The sequence below is a fragment of the Anneissia japonica genome, unplaced genomic scaffold, assembly GCF_011630105.1.
Source record: "Anneissia japonica isolate Jap-2015-1 unplaced genomic scaffold, ASM1163010v1 scaffold11779_len1430905_cov172, whole genome shotgun sequence".
Classification (NCBI taxonomy): Eukaryota; Metazoa; Echinodermata; class Crinoidea; order Comatulida; family Comatulidae; genus Anneissia; species Anneissia japonica.
In genome coordinates, this window is record NW_022740041.1 from 531964 (window position 1) to 551803 (window position 19840).

The following is a 19840-nucleotide window of genomic DNA, read 5'->3' on the forward strand; positions in this document are numbered from 1 at the left end:
ATATATATATAATTATGCATACATTCATACATATATACATAGGCCTTATATATTATGTACATATTCTTACCAATTTTTTTTGCAAGTTCACTTATCCTCTTCCTACATTCTTTACAATGCAAAGAAAAAAAAATATAGAAAAATTCATTATGTACGTGATTATAACACTAACACAATTACAAGATATAAGAATGTGGATACAAATGTAAATATAAATTCACTGATGATGAGATATAGTAATGTAAAAATATTAATAATTTGGAATGATGATAATGATAATGTTAGGATGATATAGCAGATTATGTGATAAATATACACTTACTTAAAGACAATGTGAAACAAACTATGTAGAAAGTGGTACAAGTCACCTTCATATTCATATTCCCTTTCCACACATACAATACTTTATTATTTTAATGTATTTAGTCACAGAAAAGTATTGGAAGCTTACCTTTTATCTCTAATTTCATCGATTCTATATGTCTAGGCAATCTAAAGACGGTATACCGGATAAAATTGTAATGAAAAAAAATTGTTTTCAACTCAGAATTCAATGAGGAATAACAACAAAAATCTAGAAAAATCTAATTAGAGGAAGGGGTAAAATTTGACAAAAAATGACAAGTTTTACACAATTTTACCCCAAAAAATGATATTTTTAAGCTAGTCCGTCACAGGAAGATTCAATTTCAATATATTTGGTGTCATACGAAAGCTATTGAAAATATCTATCGAATGATGTATATGATGACACATTATATTAATTTTGTGACCCAAATATTACCAAAAAACTATTTTTTAAATTACTTTTTTCATCTAAATTTAATAATGTATGTTATATTCAATAAATACGAAAAAATACTAAGCTAACAACCTTTTCGTCTGATACTTTCAAAAACTAAATTTCAGATTTTATTTCATTCATTCATTTCATTTCATTTAGTTTTTTTGTCCAATTGTAAAAAGGAAAAGCAGAGTGGAAACAATTCATTGCATATTTAAAATTATAAATAATTGTACACACAGTAATAATGAAAAATAAAATATGGCATTCAAATACATTAAAATGTGAAAGAAGAATTTAGATTTAAAATTTATATTTACATATAATGATCTTCCAGATGTTTAACTCTGGAAGAAGATAATAAAACCATTGAAAAGCAATTTTCCAAGTTTAAAAACCTAAGAGAACTAATGTTCATTTAACCCTATTCCTGTAAACGGACTCACTGTAGAGCCTGATAGAGGAGGGAACAACTGAATTTTTGTATCTGCTTGTTTTTGTACATATACTGTAGACAATCTTCTACCAGAGGATAACCTGTTATAGTAGTGGTATAGTGTATGATCTTTATTCTTCATAATTTGTTCTACTTTGCCTCTAATACGTTTCATGAATATCATGTCGAAATCTAAATCTAACTGCATGATTTTGCCAGCATGTCTAACAACTCGTCTTAGCCTATCTATATCAGACACTCTACCATTACCAAACCAAACAAGGCATCCAAAAACAAGAACACTTAGTGCCAAATTTTACTAAAATATGACAAATTTTACACATTTTTACCCTAAAATGATATTTTGAAGCTAGTCTTTCACTGAAAGACTTAATTTAAATATATTTGGTGACATACAAAAGCTATTAAAATTATTTTTTAATTTTTTTTACTTTTTTTCACTAAAATCAACAATACATATTTTCTTAAATAAACACAAAATATAATAAGCTAATAACCTAGCTTTCTTAAATAAATAAAAAAAATCAGGTGCAGCTTATTGATTAAAATTACATAAGGGCCAAAATTGATAAATTGGTGCTGTGCAATCTGATTTTAAATATTTTGGCTAATGAAAAATTCTTGACTCTTCAAAACATAAAACCAGAATGAAATCTTGACACGGATAATAGATAAAAAAAAAGGATAATAGATAGAAAAACAAAGTTTCCGCTGATTTAAAGAAATATTACTACAAAATACTACTACAAAAATCCATTACTGTATGTACAGTACATCTTCAACATTATTTTCTGACATAATGTGATCTCAACATTTACAACGTTCGCAAATAATTGTTATAATACTAAATAAAAATCCACTAATGTAATTGCTTTCTTAACTAATTTTTTTCCTTTCTCAATTTCCCAAAATTGTCTCTATACAATTTTTAATTGCAAGCTAATTAGGCAAATCAATGGAGTTAAAGTTCAAGACAAACAGTATGTTTCGTAGAAACATATTCAACATGTATGCACAGATGTACGTGTAAGAAAAGTTAAATTCAATCACATCGTAAGAATGGTAAGCAGTTCAAGAAGCAAGCAAAAGTAATGACTGATTGCTAGAAGCAATCTGAAACTCAGTGATGGTCCGATTTTTCCATCAGATCAGACCCCTCGTTGCTGGATTTTTGGATTGATGAATAGACATAGTTTTATTATTTTACAGTATATTAATTGGCACTTAAGTTTGGAATGTTTCTAAAAATTCATTACCAAAATATGAATTGTAACTCAATTAGACTGCACTACGATTGACTTATAGCGTAAAATTTTCTTTACAGTCTGTTTTTTAGAAAAACAGTACGTTTATAATTATAGCACAGATGCAACATGTTTCATAGACGTGCAAACGAAGAAGAGTTAAATTTAATCACTAAATTAAAAAAAAAAAAAATGCACATTGTAAAGAAGGTTAATAATTTAAGCAAGCAAAAGTAATAATTGATATAGATTGCAGTTCAAACAATTCATCTTCTTGTACTTACCTTTCTTGTGGATTCACGTCTGAAATGATTGGTGATCCTAATATAAATTTAAAAAAAGACATGAAATAACTTTGTTTTGCTTTTTCCTTATGCTACTTTTTAATTAAATGTATTTGCCATAATAGAACTGAAGTTGGGATGATGCTTATTCAAAGTGAGCATTTATTCGAATAAATTCAAATTCACATCCACCCAATAAAATTCCTGTGTATTGGCCAGTACATTTTGCATTACCTTCTATTTTATTTTCTTCTATTATGCTAATAATTGGTCGCATCGGCTTATAAAAGTAACTGGTAAAGACTTTACCCATACCACTGCTTTCACTACTGCTTTTGTAAAATGATAATTTACTGTCATGAGTGCTGGTCTCATTTCCAAGTATTGGTCCACTCCAAAAATAGAAAATACTTCCAAATAAAATATGAAAAAAAAACCTTTAAAATTTAGTTTTTGCTAACAAATATATTGGAGATTCTGATTTAGTATTACTTTTTTTTTTTTTTTTTACTTAAAAAAAAAAAAAAATATAATAAATAAATAAATAGTGACAAAGATCCAGTCACGGTATAAGCTTTTCTCAGCTTTTTGTTGTGTGGGAAATTATAACCTCTCTGATGAAATAGTGATAGTACTATGATGATGGTGGTGGTGGTGAAGAAGGCAGTAGTGATTTATGATTATGATGATGATGATGATCATCATCATCATGGTAAAGTTTAGTGTATATAATGATAATGTAGTGATAATGATACCACTGTTGATTCTATAAGGTCGGTCAATGAAAATAAAATGATTAATACAATAATTCTGACCATCATAAATATGTTGGTAATAAAAACCATACCTGATTTTTCAAAGGCATTCGAAATAATTTAGTTTTGCTTCTAACGGCCAACTTTATTTAAGATATTTTCATGATAGGAGGCACAAAATATTGTTCTTTGGTGTGATAAAAACATTAATCCAGAAAAATCAAACACACTTTTATTAAAAAATAAAAACACATTTTCTAAGAACACTGAGGCTAAGAACAAAATAAGAACAAATTGAGGCTGAGGTAAACCTGTCATTTGGGGCCATATTTTCTGACGCCACTTTTACCTACATACCACCAGTACAGTGTAAACTGCTGTACAATAATAACTTTATATATTTGATGATTGTGTGAAATAAGAACAAAAGAAGAACACTTTGAGCCTGAAATCGACCAAAAAATAAGAATACTGAGCCTTGGCAAAATTTTACTGGTTGTTATTAAAAAAAGAAAAAAGAAGTGTAGGTAACATGAGTAACACTGACCATCTGTATAATCCACTGCAACAAACTTGGCATTGTTTCTCTGACCTAGAAATGTACTACCTTTATTCGCTTCTCTATAATGGCCGTAATTTGAATTTGCAAACAAAAGCAACTTACATTAATTTTTTCAATTAAATTTGTAATTAAAACATATACTATTAAAATTTAATAGAAAAATATTTACCTACATCAAACTAAAAGTCAAGCTCAAATACTGTGGGACAAATATTGATAACTTTGCTTTGTCTATTCTTAATAATGTTTACAATCAATGGAACTCATAATATAATATAAATAATAGTTCATTTTGTCTAAAAATTTGTAACAATATGATATTGAGTCATTCCATATGAATCCAACACACTGTTTTGCCCGACCCCCTTCAAATCGCCCAATATTTTGCATGTTGGGGTTCTACCTGAGATAACCCCACAGTGAAATGTTTGGCTCCGCGCCAGCATTTTCTGATGAGTTAGAGCAATTCAAAATTTTCATGAGATTTGGCTAAAAAACTCACTTTCTGACAGACAACTGCTGATATCTCTCTTGAAACTCAACATATTGGAGATGGATAGAGAAGAAGATTCTCTTTCCAATGATATGCAACTCGATGATGTCAGGACTAGTAAGCATTATATAGATCAAGTCGCGTGACCTTGACCTTTGACCAATGATGTTCATAAATTTAAAATCTTTAGATTGGGCGATAGTCAAGATTGCGGCAGGAAGGGCTTTTGTTACTCAATATGTTGTTATGGGAGTATGTGGAGGACGACGATCAATAATATACAAATTATATTTATTAAATGTTTTTAGGAAAGGTGGACTTTTTACAGCATTTATTTTAAGTGAACAAAAAAAAAATGAATTATTCATACAGTACCACCCAAAATCAAACCAAAACACACAAACATGTATTGTTGAGTACTAACTTATTGTACAGTTATGCTACAAAATGTAACACATACTGTACCTTGATTTGACAGCCTTATGAACTTGATTGTTTTATCTTCATGGGCATCTTCACTGTCTGTTAGAAAATTGTAGAAATAATATAGGCCTATTAATATAGCCCCTGATTTCTGGTAATACATAATAAAATCATGCAAATATCATGAATTTGCAGGAGCTGGGTTACTTTTTGGAAGATTGTTTCCTTGTTCGCAGGAGAGCGAGACGTCGTCCTGAATTCTGCAGTGACTCTCGCAACTCGAAGGAAACTTTAGACCCATGAAAGTATGTGAAGCTGTAGTTTGGTGATAGTTTGGTTCCTAATTCCAGGGTCATGGGTCAATATACCAGGATATTTTCTTATGGTAAATACAAATCAATTCTCCACTTAAACCTTCACAGAGAAACCTAGCTGATGTAAAGCATCACGTGTTAAAACTGAAATGCAAGTGCCTAAATAAATAGATAAAGTGAATATAAAATAAAATATTTATTTTAAAAGCAAAATATGTCAAGAATATTAATTATAAATGTAGGTAACATGAGTAACACTGACCATCTGTATAATCCACTGCAACAAACTTGGCATTGTTTCTCTGACCTGGAAATGTACTACCTTTATTCCCTTCTCTATAATGTCCGTAATTTGAATCTGCAAACAAAAGCAACTTACATTAACTTTTTTCAATTAAATTTGTAATTAAAACATATACTATTAAAATTTAATAGAAAAATATTTACCTACATCAAACTAAAAGTCAAGCTCAAATACTGTGGGACAAATATTGATAACTTTGCTTTGTCTATTCTTAATAATGTTTACAATCAATGGAACTCATAATATAATATAAATAATAGTTCATTTTGTCTAAAAATTTGTAACAATATGATATTGAGTCATTCCATATGAATCCAACACACTGTTTTGCCCGACCCCCTTCAAATCGCCCAATATTTTGCATGTTGTTCCTCATAATTTCTTTTGTTCTTTTATGTTTGATTTTTCCTTTCATTGTTTCATGTTCTAGTTCATCTTCACAGGCATCTTCACTATCTGTTAGACAATTGTAGAAATATAGATCTACTACTAATCTAATTGCTAGGATAACAATTGTACTGAATTTTTTGTATTTTTTTATGTATACAGTATGAATTCTATGAGATAATTTTCATAAATGTCTAAATTATAATACTAATATTACAAGAATTTAAACAAAAAGTGTTTTTCTGACTCTCACCATTTAAGATTCTTCCATCCATGCTTCCACTTTCAAATTCCCTCGCTGAATACAGGATGGCCGCATCGTCAACTGCTTTAAAAAAAAATTCCAAAAAAATTTCATTCGGATCAGAAGAACCGTTTCTGTATCTAGTCTGGGACGTTTCCCTTTAAATGGTGATCATATACACACCCTACTTTGGATCGCCACAAAAATTTAATTATTTCTTTACTAGATCTTGAATAACTATTACAGAAAGTTTCATCAAGACCCATTTTAAAAAGATGTTTATGTCTGGAACCTCAGAAATTTAAATGACCCTCGAAATTTACACCCTAAAGTGGATCTGTCTCTTATACACATCTAGATGTGTATAAGAGACAGGCATTATATAGATCAAGTCGCGTGACCTTGACCTTTGACCAATGATGTTCATAAATTTAAAATCTTTAGATTGGGCGATAGTCAAGATTGCGGCAGGAAGGGCTTTTGTTACTCAATATGTTGTTATGGGAGTATGTGGAGGACGACGATCAATAATACAAATACAAATACAAATTATATTTATTAAACGTTTTTAGGAAAGGTGGACTTTTTACAGCATTTATTTTAAATGAACAAAAAAAAATGAATTATTCATACAGTACCACCCAAAATCAAACCAAAACACACAAACATGTATTGTTGAGTACTAACTTATTGTACAGTTATGCTACAAAATGTAACACATACTGTACCTTGATTTGACAGCCTTATGAACTTGATTGGTTTATCTTCATGGGCATCTTCACTGTCTGTTAGAAAATTGTAGAAATAATATAGGCCTATTAATATCTGTCTCTTATACACATCTAGATGTGTTTAAGAGACAGTTTTAGGAAAGGTGGACTTTTTACAGCATTTATTTTAAATGAACAAAAAAAAAATGAATTATTCATACAGTACCACCCAAAATCAAACCAAAGGGTATGACAGAGCAGGGCAGGACATTGCGCCCTAGCTAGGAATATTTTTAAGTTTCTAGGGTCTATGATACCTGTAGAACAAAATAACATTATCTGTATGTTCAGTAAAATTTTAAGAAGACATATAAACAATTCCAGATTCTTACTTTTTAAATAAAATCTCCATAGGTAATTATTTTCAGTTTTTGAGTGGAATAGATAAAATATAATTGTCATGCAACAACTATGAAGAAGTTCACAGCATGAACAAAAGCTTGTGTATATTTTCAATGAAGTTGTTAGTCTGTAAAGTGTTTAAAAATGTCACAGATCCCAAATTAAGTTTACCTTCTAGAGCTTCGAGAGCTGAAAAGAGTTGGAGTTTCGTCAACCTTTCAATGAATACTTTCATATTTTCTTCACTGATTACTCTTCTGTGCTCTAGATCCCTTATCAAATGCCAGCTGTCTTCATATTTCTTTAGTGGTGTGTTAAACTGACTATCCAGTGTTGCTACATCCACTTCATTCAATGTCATTCCTAGTTTTACAAGGTTTTGCCTGTGCGATGTGAATTTTGATACTGTTAAATTCCTAACATTCTGGAAAAATGGAAGCAGACCCTCATTCATTGGTTTGAATTCAAATTGTTTAGTTATATTTATGGTGTCATACAGAATACTAAGATCTGTTGGACTCAGATTCCCAGAAGTATGCAAGTTGTCCAGCAAGTCACGCATCTTATTAGCTTCATCTAGTACGGTATGAACATCAGTCACAAAATCTCTGTACAATACTTTCAGCATACTGATGGAGTCAATTCTATCATACCATTCTGATATATCATGCAATAACCCATAGTAATCATCCTCGGAGATTGCTGGAAATAATGTAATAATAATGAACATATCAATTTCAACCGTGATGAAACCAATAATTATATGACAATATGCAGAAATTTTATTACACTCACAATTATCACAAACAAATGATGTTCAAAAATTTTAAAATCTTTTAATTGGGCGATAGTCAAGATTGCGGCAGGAAGGGCTTTTGTTACTCAATATGTTGTTATGGGAGTATGTGGAGGACGACGATCAATAATACAAATACAAATACAAATTATATTTATTAAACGTTTTTAGGAAAGGTGGACTTTTTACAGCATTTATTTTAAATGAACAAAAAAAAAATGAATTATTCATACAGTACCACCCAAAATCAAACCAAAACACACAAACATGTATTGTTGAGTACTAACTTATTGTACAGTTATGCTACAAAATGTAACACATACTGTACCTTGATTTGACTGCCTTATTGACTTGACTGGTTCATCTTCATGGGCATCTTCACTGTCTGTTAGAAAATTGTAGAAATATTATAGGCCTATTAATATAGCCCCTGAATTCTGGTAATACATAGTAAAATCATGCAAATATCATGAATTTGCAGGAGCTGGGTTACTTTTTGGAAGATTGTTTCCTTGTTCGCAGGAGAGGAGAGTTCTGCAGTGACTCTCGCAACTCGAAGGAAACTTTAGACCTATGAAAGTATGTGAAGCTGTAGTTTGGTGATAAAACTAACATTTTTAAGACAGGTGGAATTTTTACAGCATTTATTTTAAATGCAAAAATAAATGTATTTTTCACACAGTACCACCCAGAATCAAATCCACAAACATGCAAACATACATGTTGAGTACTAACTTATTGTAAAATTATGCTACAAAATATAACATACCTTGATTTGATCGCTCAACTGACATTTTCCTCATAATTTCTTTTGTTCTTTTATGTTTGATTTTTCCTTTCATTGTTTCATGTTCTAGTTCATCTTTACAGGCATCTTCACTATCTGTTAGACAATTGTAGAAATATAGATCTACTACTAATCTAATTGCTAGGATAACAATTGTACTGATTTTTTTGTATTTTTTTATGCATACAGTATGAATTCTATGAGATAATTTTCATAAATGTCTAAATTATAATACTAATTACAAGAATTTAAACAAAAAGTGTTTTTCTGACTCTCACCATTTAAGATTCTTCCATCCATGCTTCCACTTTCAAATTCCCTCGCTGCATACAGGCTGGCCGCATCGTCAACTGCTTTAAAAAAAAATTCCCAAAAAAATTCATTTGGATCAGAAGAACCGTTTCTGTATCTAGTCTGGGATGTTTTCCTTTGAATGGTGATCATATACACACCCTACTTTGGATCGCCACAAAAATTTAATCATTTCTTTTCTAGATCTTGACAAACTATTACAAAAAGTTTCATCGAGACCCATTTTAAAAATATATTTAGGTCTGGAACCTCAGAAATTTAAATGCCCCTCGAAATTTACACCCTAAAGTGGATCGTCCCAATGCATAATCATTTCTTCCTTTTTAATTTGGATTTCATTCAAATCAGTTGATCCGTTTTCAAAATATCTGGTCTAGGACTTCTTTCTTTGAATGATACTTAGAACCACACATTACTTCGGATTGTCACAAAAATGAAATCATTTCTTCACTAGACCTTGATAAACTGTTATACAAAGTTCCAATTATACCAATTGATTTTTTTAAAGAGATATTTAAGTCTGGGACCTTAAAAATTAAAATGACCCTCAAATTTATACCCTTAACTGGATCGTCTCGAACACAAAAATTTCTTTCTTGTAACTAGGTTAAACTTTCCATAAAGTTTAATTCAGGTCAGTTTGTCTGTTTTTGACATACCTAGTGTAGACTTTTTGCCCTTAAATCACTTCAATAGGACCTCACATGCACACCCCACCCTAGATTGACACTAAATATTAGGAGGCACATCTTAGATATATATGCAAAGCATGGAAAAGTTCCAAGCATGGGAAGTGACCGAAATGTGGACTAGAAAAACGCAGGGCAAAAAGATAAGAAAAAGGTAAGCAAGAAAAAAGTAAAAAAAAAAAAAAAATCAAAATAAAAAAACAATGGCTTTTCCTGCTACTGTTGGGTAAAGCCTATAACAATAATAAAAGAAGAGCACTCAGTAGAAAGTATCTCCGCCCACTGCAAACCCTTTCTATCACATAATTCTTCTAAAATATATCCCTAATTTCCAACGACCACTCTATCCACTTCCCTCTGCTACAAAAAAACACCACCATCCGAACTAAACCCCACACTAAAATGTATTATTTATTTATTATTTAATTTATTTCATTTAGTCTTGTAAAGTCGGCGTAATCTGAAAAATCGTGGAAAATTAATAGTAAGCCTTTAATGGGAAGTAATGGGAAGTTTCAATAAATTAATAGCTAAAAAAAAAAAAAAAAAAAAAAAAAAAAAAAAAAAAAAAAAAAAAAAAAAAAAAGAATCAAGTAAGTGCTTGGCAATCATGTATAAATGTCCCTGGATTATTTTCTATCACCGAATTTTGCTCAATTGTAAAAATACAACAACAACAACAACTGATAATGTAAAAACAATGCATAATGTAAAAAGGTAAACGCATAATGTAAAAAGGGTTTAATGTAAAAAAATAATGCATAATGTAAAAATCAATGCATAATGTACAAAATTTTGCTAACACATAATGTAAAAACCTTTGACGCATAATGTAAAAACATTTTCTAAGCATAATGTAAAAACCTATTAATGCATAATGTAAAAACGTCTTCTCCCTTTCTCAGACCCATTTAACTTTAAGCTACTATTGCCATCAATGGACCGGGTACCTGCCTGCCTGTCGGTTGTAGTAAGTGTGACTTAACGGTTCACCTGTATCTCAGTTTCCTGGACAAATTGGAAACTACTACTAAATGTAACTCCACGCCCATTGATGTTGCTAAAATTCATAATTATAGGGAAAAGCATGATGAAAACAATAGAAACACGCAAGTCATAATGATTGATGTATTAAACCAAGAAAGCAACATGTACACCTACTTTAAACTAAGGATAAACGCAGGTTTCAATATTACGAAAGATTGTTTGTAACGTGGAAAAAACAAATGAGAATATTAGACATTTGGATAGATGATGTGGTTCATACTTATTTCTCTTCAAAATTCCACAAAATTACCCCCCAAACAATATTCTGTGTATTAATTACATAAAACCACAATATTGGTTAATTAGGAAATTTGAATAAATTTGGTTAATCATAGTGACTTTTGGCTTTGACTTTTGGAGAAATTTCATAGGGAATTATTGAATTTTATTTTGGCTTGAAACACAAAGTCCTGGTATTCCCCACAAAAGCCCTGGTATTCCGCAAAAAACATAGTTTGTTTTTATTCGAAACTTACGATTTTGTACCATGTATCCTTGTGAATTACTATACTTGTTCTTTAGGAACGAAAAAACAAAAAAAACAAACAAACAAAATAAAAACAGGATGTAAACTTTTTCCAAATCCTTATGCTGGGAGTGTGTGAAAACGTGTGGCCTTTAGACAAGGTTTAAAATAGAAACCTGTTTTCTTTTTAAGGATAAAAAGACCCAAGTTATTTTCTTTTTGGGGAAAGAACCAAAGTATTTGGATAGAAAAGTGAGGTTTTTGTGCAATAAGCTTAACAAATCATAGTTTTTTCGTTTCCATTATGCATCAAGATCGCGTTTTTATTATTTTTTTACATCAAGCGTCAAATTTTTTTTACGTTATGCATTGACCATTTTTTAACTAATTTTTTTAAATATTATACATACTTTTTACATTAACAGTTGTAACAACTCTACATAAGGTTTGAATTTTTGCCAAATGAGATGCACCGAAGAATCAAATGTCTATGCTTTTATGTCTTTGGGACATGGTTCCAGTCATTATTAGTATTACAGCAGACCATAAGAAATTCTCATAAGAGTTTATTCACGATATTTATTTAATCGTAATGTTAATCTTCATGAAAACTGTTATACCACAAGGTTGAACATCTAATGTTAAGGAAACAGTGATGATAATCGTATGTATGTTTAACCCTATTGTCTATATTGAAGCCAAAAAATATCGTGCTGTTGCGAATCCAATCCTACCGCAGAGAAAATACCTAGTTAATGTCTGGTTTCCTTAAAAATTGCTACAATGTCACAGCAATTTTTTCAGTGCAATCGTGGTCCTGCGTGACAGTCCCCGGCACAATCAGGAAGAATAATCAGCATCACCAAAAGCTCTCAGCAACAGAGTGTAAGAATAGTAAGGAAACCAATCTGAGCTGCTGAACACAACCAGCAAATTTAAGTTGCAAAAATATTATTAACTTAATTAAACAAGCATTGTTTTTAATTTGAAGAGAAGTGATAGTTAACTCTCGCCAACGTTATGTCTCGCTAATGTATGTTGGCCTACTTGTTTACATGATGGTAAAAGTAAAATTACCAATATTGTAACTATGATCATTTAAAGAGAAAAAAATCTATAAACTGGTCATAATTATTATATTTAGCGTTTGGGTTGATAAAAACCAGCATTGGTATCTCCGTATAGTTTATCTCCATTTCCTCTCAATAGAGTAGAAAAATCAGTGAAATCACTGCCCTTCCAAAGGGCTCCACAATACAATAAAATCTACAGAAGAAACTAAATTACAGTAGATTATTACCTTTTGAATTTGGAGTATAGGACAATCTGGTACGCTTTTCTTTTGTCGAATTAATTCAGCTATGGTGATGTACTATCAATTGAATTGTTTTAAAATAAATCATTAAGCCTCATGTATGTGTTTGCTTTTGGTAGGTCTATACTGATTATTTTATAAGCAGTTTTAATTATTTAGTCAAATATTGGCAGATAGATGAAAGATCGAAAATTATAGCTAATAGAGAGCACTAAACACTTCTAGGGGTTTATCTTTTTAATGGTGTATGAGGGAGACAGGTGAGCGTTGTTTGAATGAGGATCATTTTACAGTTGTCCTAGAATGTTTTTTTTTTTTTTTTTTTTCATTTAGATAACAAGAAAAAATATGAAATAATTTTAGGATGACAAGGTAGTGATGATGACGATGACAATAATGAAGATGGAATGAATGAGTGATGGAGACATTATCATAGCTGCTGGCTTGAAATTCCATAGCTACATCAACCCACATTGGTTGGGGCGAGGTGCGGATTTGGTTAATATAGAGCACCCCAAGATGTCTGGAAAAGGCACCTTCAAACACAGAAATTGTCTTAATTTGAAAATTAGGAAACCTGTTATTTAGCCACCATTTGCTAATATTATGTCGACAACAAATGAACAGCAATAATGAAAAATATCGTTTGAGCAATCTAAATTCAAGCAAACATTTACACATGAAACTGCAATTTTTATTGTGAATTACTGGAAAAAGTATGAAATTTCACAAAAAAAAAAAGCTTGAGGTAGGACAGCGGCGGAAAAAGGAATTTAAATAAAGGGGGCCCGGAGAGCAACTTTCACAGATGGAGGATCTACACTACCTCTTCCATGGTTGGGGCTTAAGTAAGAAAATTGTTGATTATGGCACCTCTAGATGGTCAGAAATGGCGCTCTTACAGTATGCTGCCTACCCTTCCTTGAATCCGCCACTGGGCATGAAAGCGTAAGTTTCACACCACATAAGTACACTATGACTAATGCAGACTAAAGTTAAGCGAATCCAAGCTGGAATTAATGAGCTCTGAAGTGTTTTGGTCAGTTTACAGGGACCAACGTTTTTAGTAGCAATCATCAATGATAAAGTCTTTACATTAGTCGAAAAAGAAAGGCCAGATTCGCTGACAAGCGATATTTGTTGATAACTTATATTGGCGGTCAGGTTTTCTTGAATGCATAGATGACGATCTGTTTCACTGTGGATTTTCATCCATCACGATGATTATCAGCGTTTGAGTGACAATTTTTACCACTGGGCAAATGGGCCATGGAATGTATAATTGATTATTTTGAAGTTAAATTAACAATTTTAAATGATAAAATTCAGTATTGAATATAAAGATAAATATTAATAATCAATATTTTTCTATGTATTGCTTTATTAGATTTTTTTTCTATAAGGTGGCTCTGGAGATTTGGGGCAAAGTTTCAATGAACTGCCTGAACCTGTGGAGTTACGACACTAGTAGGCAATTTTAACTTATAATGTGCAGTATATAAAGAAATACTATCTATCTAGATTTGTATTTTTTTATGCATTGCTTTATTAGGTTTTTTATAAGGTGGTGATGCCCTTATAGATCGGGGGCCCAGGTTTGACGAACCTGCTGCACCTGGGTAGTAACGCCGCTGCCTGGAGTTTGGTTATAAATTCTGTTGAACCATCCGTCATAGAGTGAAGCCAAATATGCATAATATGCAGTATTAGTAAGATTAATTGAACAACAAGGTTTCCTAAGTAAATCGGCCTACATTTAAAACGTTGGATACTCCAAAAACATAAATTTCATTAATTTCCCCATCAATTTTACCCAAAAAAACATTTCACACTTTTAATTTACAATAATAAAGCTTTCTCCCCAATACTAATTACAGACAAATATCTTGAGATATTGTATAAGCCTGTGATAGCAAATGTTTAGTCCACAAATACGATGGCATAAAACCACTCGATCTAACAGGTTGTCTAAATCACATAGTTTTCTTCATAGCTAAATACTTTTCTATAGTCGAATGTCAATCAAGAAGTAAGCAAGATATCAATGCATTCAGTGCTTACAAAAAACAAAAACTCATGAATTCTAAAACAGTTGATTGGAAGTCAATGTTTCTATTAACTAATTGCACAAAGAAAATTAAATTGTAAATAAGTACCTGGATTCATTTCCATCTCCGATATAGTTTGTCCACTCTCACCTGTTATAGGTTTCTGTGAATCTTTAAAGATAAAGACGGGGCAGGGAATAATTGTTTCAATGGCATGTACAAAAACATAGAAATGCTGATTAAAAATACAACTAATTATACGGTAGTAATACTAATCAGATACTTATGAGAATGTACTTCTGTAAAGCGCTAATAGCCAATCAAATTTCTAAATGAAACATCATGGTACTGTAGTTTTGGTGTAGAGTGATGGCTTAAATTACTTCAGTTAAAGACAGTTTATTCAAACATGTTTATATAAAAAGTAACACATACAGCATAGAATTAGTCTAATGGTACTGTAGTTTTGGTGTAGAGTGATGGCTTAAATTACTTCAGTTAAAGACAGTTTATTCAAACATGTTTATATAAAAAGTTTGTAAGTTTATGAAAAAAGAGTCATACAAACACATACAGCATAGAATTAGTCTAATAACAAAGTGAACTCTTAGGAGAAGAAAGATACAGCATGAGCTACTGATAGTAGCCAACGTTTTACTTGCTGTAATCTTCATGAAAAGTCAATTTATAAATTTGTAATATAGGCCCATGTATGTATGCATGCATGTATGTATAGTAGTCTAATGTGCAGAAAGAAAAATTACATGTTGGGAATTGTTGGGAATTGGTCTCTTACACTTGTGGTTTTTGTTTATCTTGGGTTTTGTTAAAATAAATAAATAATTATTATTACTATTATTATTATTATTATTATTATTATTATTATTAATTATTACTTTTACTACTATTATTATTATTATTAATAATGTTAATGTAATACATTGTACTGATATTATTATTACATGTACTATTATGATTATTATTGCTCAGTAGTAGTTACAGTGCTATTGTTCATTATTGGAGTACATTCAGCTAATTTACATTCAGTTGTTTAGTAGAATACTGTGCGTCTTCACTACATGGTTTTCACTGTGTTGTTTGATGGACACACCTTAGTAATTCTATGCTAGGCTAAGACGTTGCCTCTGTTAGAGGGGAACATAGTTTACCCAGCGTTAGCTTATGATGGGAAATGCGTCATAAAATTGCTACATGTAAGTTATTATTATACAATCTATATATGCTTCTTTGGAAATGTAATTTGATGATTTTGGTTTTATTCGTGGGTTAGATTTGGTTGCTTATAGATCTCGTAGCTCTCGAGGTGGGGATTGGAATTTGACTAGGAAACTGGTTGATACAATTGGTTCTACGGCGACTCGCTCTTTCCGATGCTTACGAAGCTTAGAACCTATAGGAGTGGGAATTACTGCCTATGTTGGAACTCATGTTTTGCTGCACGAGATGCGACATTTATGCTGATAAATATGACTATGGAAATGATGATTGTACGTTTCCAATGTGATGTATGTTTAAATTTAAGGTTGTGTCATAGAGTTGACATTAGATGAGGTTATGCTCAAAGATTTATATTAGTTGAATGTTGAAATGCACATATGACTGTAAACGACTAAACAAGATAGTGCTTGCGATTTCATGTGGCGAATATGTTGGGCCCACTGTAAAATGTATGGGATTAAATGAATTTGTGAAGATTTTGACACAGTTTGAGTTGTAATCTTTCGTAAAGTCTTCTAGTATAATAATGTACACATTATCATGACATTATAAATTGCTATCTTAAATACATAAATTAAATTCCTTACAGTTTGGTTCCAGTTCAACACAAGCCACATCATATTTCTCCATGTCAATATGAATCAACCATTCCTGAAGAAATTCTTCCACAAGATCTTCTGTTAGTAAAATGTCTGCAAGCATTTTCATAATGTCTTTTTGTACATTAACATCTGATAAACACCTTACTGCTCTAGGATAATGTGTAGATAAGTGCAATAGGATACATCCTACTGTAATTCCATTGAACGTAAGTCCCTTCTTTTGGAAATATTCAGTTAATTGTTTATGAAGTTCGTTATGGCGATCTCGAAATTCCTGTACATGCTCATGTAGTACCCTTTTAATTTCCTTATATTTTGCAGAGTGTGGATTCTTGCAGCTAACTTTCAAGTTTACACCTTAAATTTAAAAAAATTAGAATATATTTAAACCACATACATTCATAAGATACATAATTGTTTTATTAAAATATGCTGCAATAGAAAACAGTTATATCAATGTTGTATCTCAACCAACATTAGCCTTTATTTCCCACAGCAATGCGATTATTTAGTATTTTACATTCTATTTTACATATAACACATGATAGCCTGTATACAAAATATGACAGTTCTAACATATAGAAGTGTTTAACCCCGTTATTCAAACCCCGGCCCACAGGCCCACTGTGGTCTGCCAAAGATTTTGATCCGGCTCATGCAGCACTCTAACACTGTTAACAAGAGTCTGGCTCCGAGTGTAGCTCACTGTATCAATTAAGTGGCTTTAGTATGAGACTATGGATTAAGTGGTGGGGGATGGCTGATATTATATTGTACAATACACCCACTTCCATAGCAGAACTAGCATTAAGCTAACTACACTTTAACTTTATCCTAGAATAATACCTGTGGTTATGTGACACAGCAAATTATAATGTTAGGTACCAAACCTTACCTATTTAGACAATTATATCCCAGCTAGTATAGCATTACATCTACAACCTGTTCAACTTGTGTATTCAATATTAATATAGTTGTAATATAAGTAAATTTTATAGTGTTTTCTACTCAATCAGCGATTATCATATTAGAAAAATATTACATGGTGTCAGAAGTCTCAAACTTATTAGAAACTTGATTTAGTATTTGAGAATTTTTTTTGGTTTTAAAGCAAGTAAAATGGAGGCAGTAAACAAAGGCCCAAAAATGGACTGACACATGATACTGGACTCCACCAAAGATTTCGCTTATGGAAGCAAGAAGTTCAATTGATACTAAAAGGACCACAGAAAAAATATGTGGCAACTACGAATATTCAGCTCTGGTCTGGTCAGTCAGGTAGGCATGTTAATTAATGTTCTAAATCCAACAAACGCACACTTAGAATCGGAAAATTATATTTTTAATGTTTTAGGAGTACTGCAAGCCCAGGTCCAACAAATTGGCAGCATATGAATAAAAATATCTAAAACAAGGCAGTTTGAGCCTCAAAGATTTCATCAGTAAAGCACGATTAATAGGCAACAATATAATTTCCATTCTGATACATAAAACAGAACATTAAGAGACGCTATATTATTAGTAATTAAACAGTGAGGTATCGTCCAAATATGCACTGAACAAGGGTCAACAATATGCAAGAGGCAAATCTGAATGATGCGGTCAGGTGTCGACAATAATGGTACCAATACATTCGACCTTTGTGGTTGTCAAAATGCGAGCAGCCTAGTAATTGTGAGGTTGACTGCAAGATGCAATGTTGTACCACTTAAATTGAACTCAAGCATAAAAAGCTTGAACAAACGTTCAAAGAAATGGATACGGTTACACACCAGTAAAGATACTGCACAATGATGTTGCATGAAGGCAACAAAAAGTCGTTGAAATCTACTTTTCAAGTAAATGACACAAAAGGACATATTATCCTTGGAAGAGAAACAGAACACGCTCTTGGATAAGTGACTTTCCAAAAGACCAACTCATTTATAAGTGGAACCAGAGCTCTGGCAATAAGCACTAAGTAGTCAATCGTTTAATGATAAGCAACCCATCAAACCACAAATCAAAACCATCAACAATGCCACCATTGAACTTAATGGTAAACAACATCAACTGCCAGTTGCCAAACAATACATCCTAAATGAATACAGTGATGTATTAATTAAAGGAATAGGTACATTGCCAGGGAAGCCTTATCATATCAACTTAAAACCAGACTACACACCAGTCCAGCATGCACCAAGGTCAGTACCAGTAAGCTTAAAAGCAGCATACGAAAAAGAGTTTGTGACAAGGGTGTGATTAAACCGGTGCATGAACAAACTGAATGGATCAACTCTATAGTTACCAGTTGTGAAGTCTAATGGAAACCTTAGCCTTTGGCTGGATCTAAAGGATTTAAATAAAGCAATCCAATGTAACACCATAGAAGATATCATGCCAGAACTATCAAATTCCACATACTTTACCCTATTAGATGCAAAATCTGGCTATTGGATGGTAGAACTTGATAAAGGGTGATAAAAACAGTGAGCGCATTTGCTAAATTCTTTTGCATGATCTATTGGCTTGTAAAATTTAAGGATTTTTTGTAGAAACTGTGTGTAAATCAGTGAAAACTATTTTTCACTTCCATCTGTTTTTGATCGTTTTAAATGAGCTATTTAATTTTTTAATAGGGTAGACAGCCTTTAATAAGAAGTATGTACGGAAGGGTCTGAGCAAAGGGGCTGATGAAGTCTCGGTCAGCGGCCTGGAATAAAAACTCCCTTAGGTTTACGGAGAGTGTTTAGTGTGGCCCAAAATGTACTTTTAGACCACAATTAATATTAGGGATTGGGAGTCAAAACAACCTTATTTGGATAGGCAACAGTGTCTAGTGTAGTGTACTCAAAGTTGTATATCGCCCTCTATTATTGTAAGAGCAGAACTAGTATCTTTGGTTGTGATGGTTGTTGAATATGGAGGATAATAAAGACAACCGGTTTGGATTACTTAGATGTGGCTTTGTTGTTCATTTGTCTCAGTGAGTGAATGAGAGACATAACATTGGCGACGAGGATAAACCTGGATATATATAGATAAACGCCGGTGTATAGAACAGAAGAAATATGGCTGTTTCTACGACGTTTAGTGAAGATTTGCCAAGGTTAGATTTAGATGCGGAGCCCACCACTCTGCCTACGCAGTGGCGTGAGTTTAAAACGGCGATAGGCTATTTGATAGCTGCCAAGGGC

General features: G+C 31.9%; 1 protein-coding gene across 1 annotated transcript in view; it reads right to left on the minus strand.

The window, feature by feature from the left end:
- The window catches only part of LOC117118164, an 89737-nt gene that overhangs the window by 6038 nt on the left and 63859 nt on the right, over positions 1-19840 (minus strand). Inside the window, exons 15-21 of the mRNA XM_033262679.1 lie at positions 16650-17021; positions 14932-14994; positions 9225-9299; positions 8929-9042; positions 8488-8544; positions 7535-8065; positions 2770-2806 (exon numbers count right to left, since the gene is read on the minus strand). Of these exons, the coding sequence (XP_033118570.1) occupies positions 2770-2806; positions 7535-8065; positions 8488-8544; positions 8929-9042; positions 9225-9299; positions 14932-14994; positions 16650-17021 (1249 nt within the window). The remainder of the gene's footprint in view (positions 1-2769; positions 2807-7534; positions 8066-8487; positions 8545-8928; positions 9043-9224; positions 9300-14931; positions 14995-16649; positions 17022-19840) is intronic.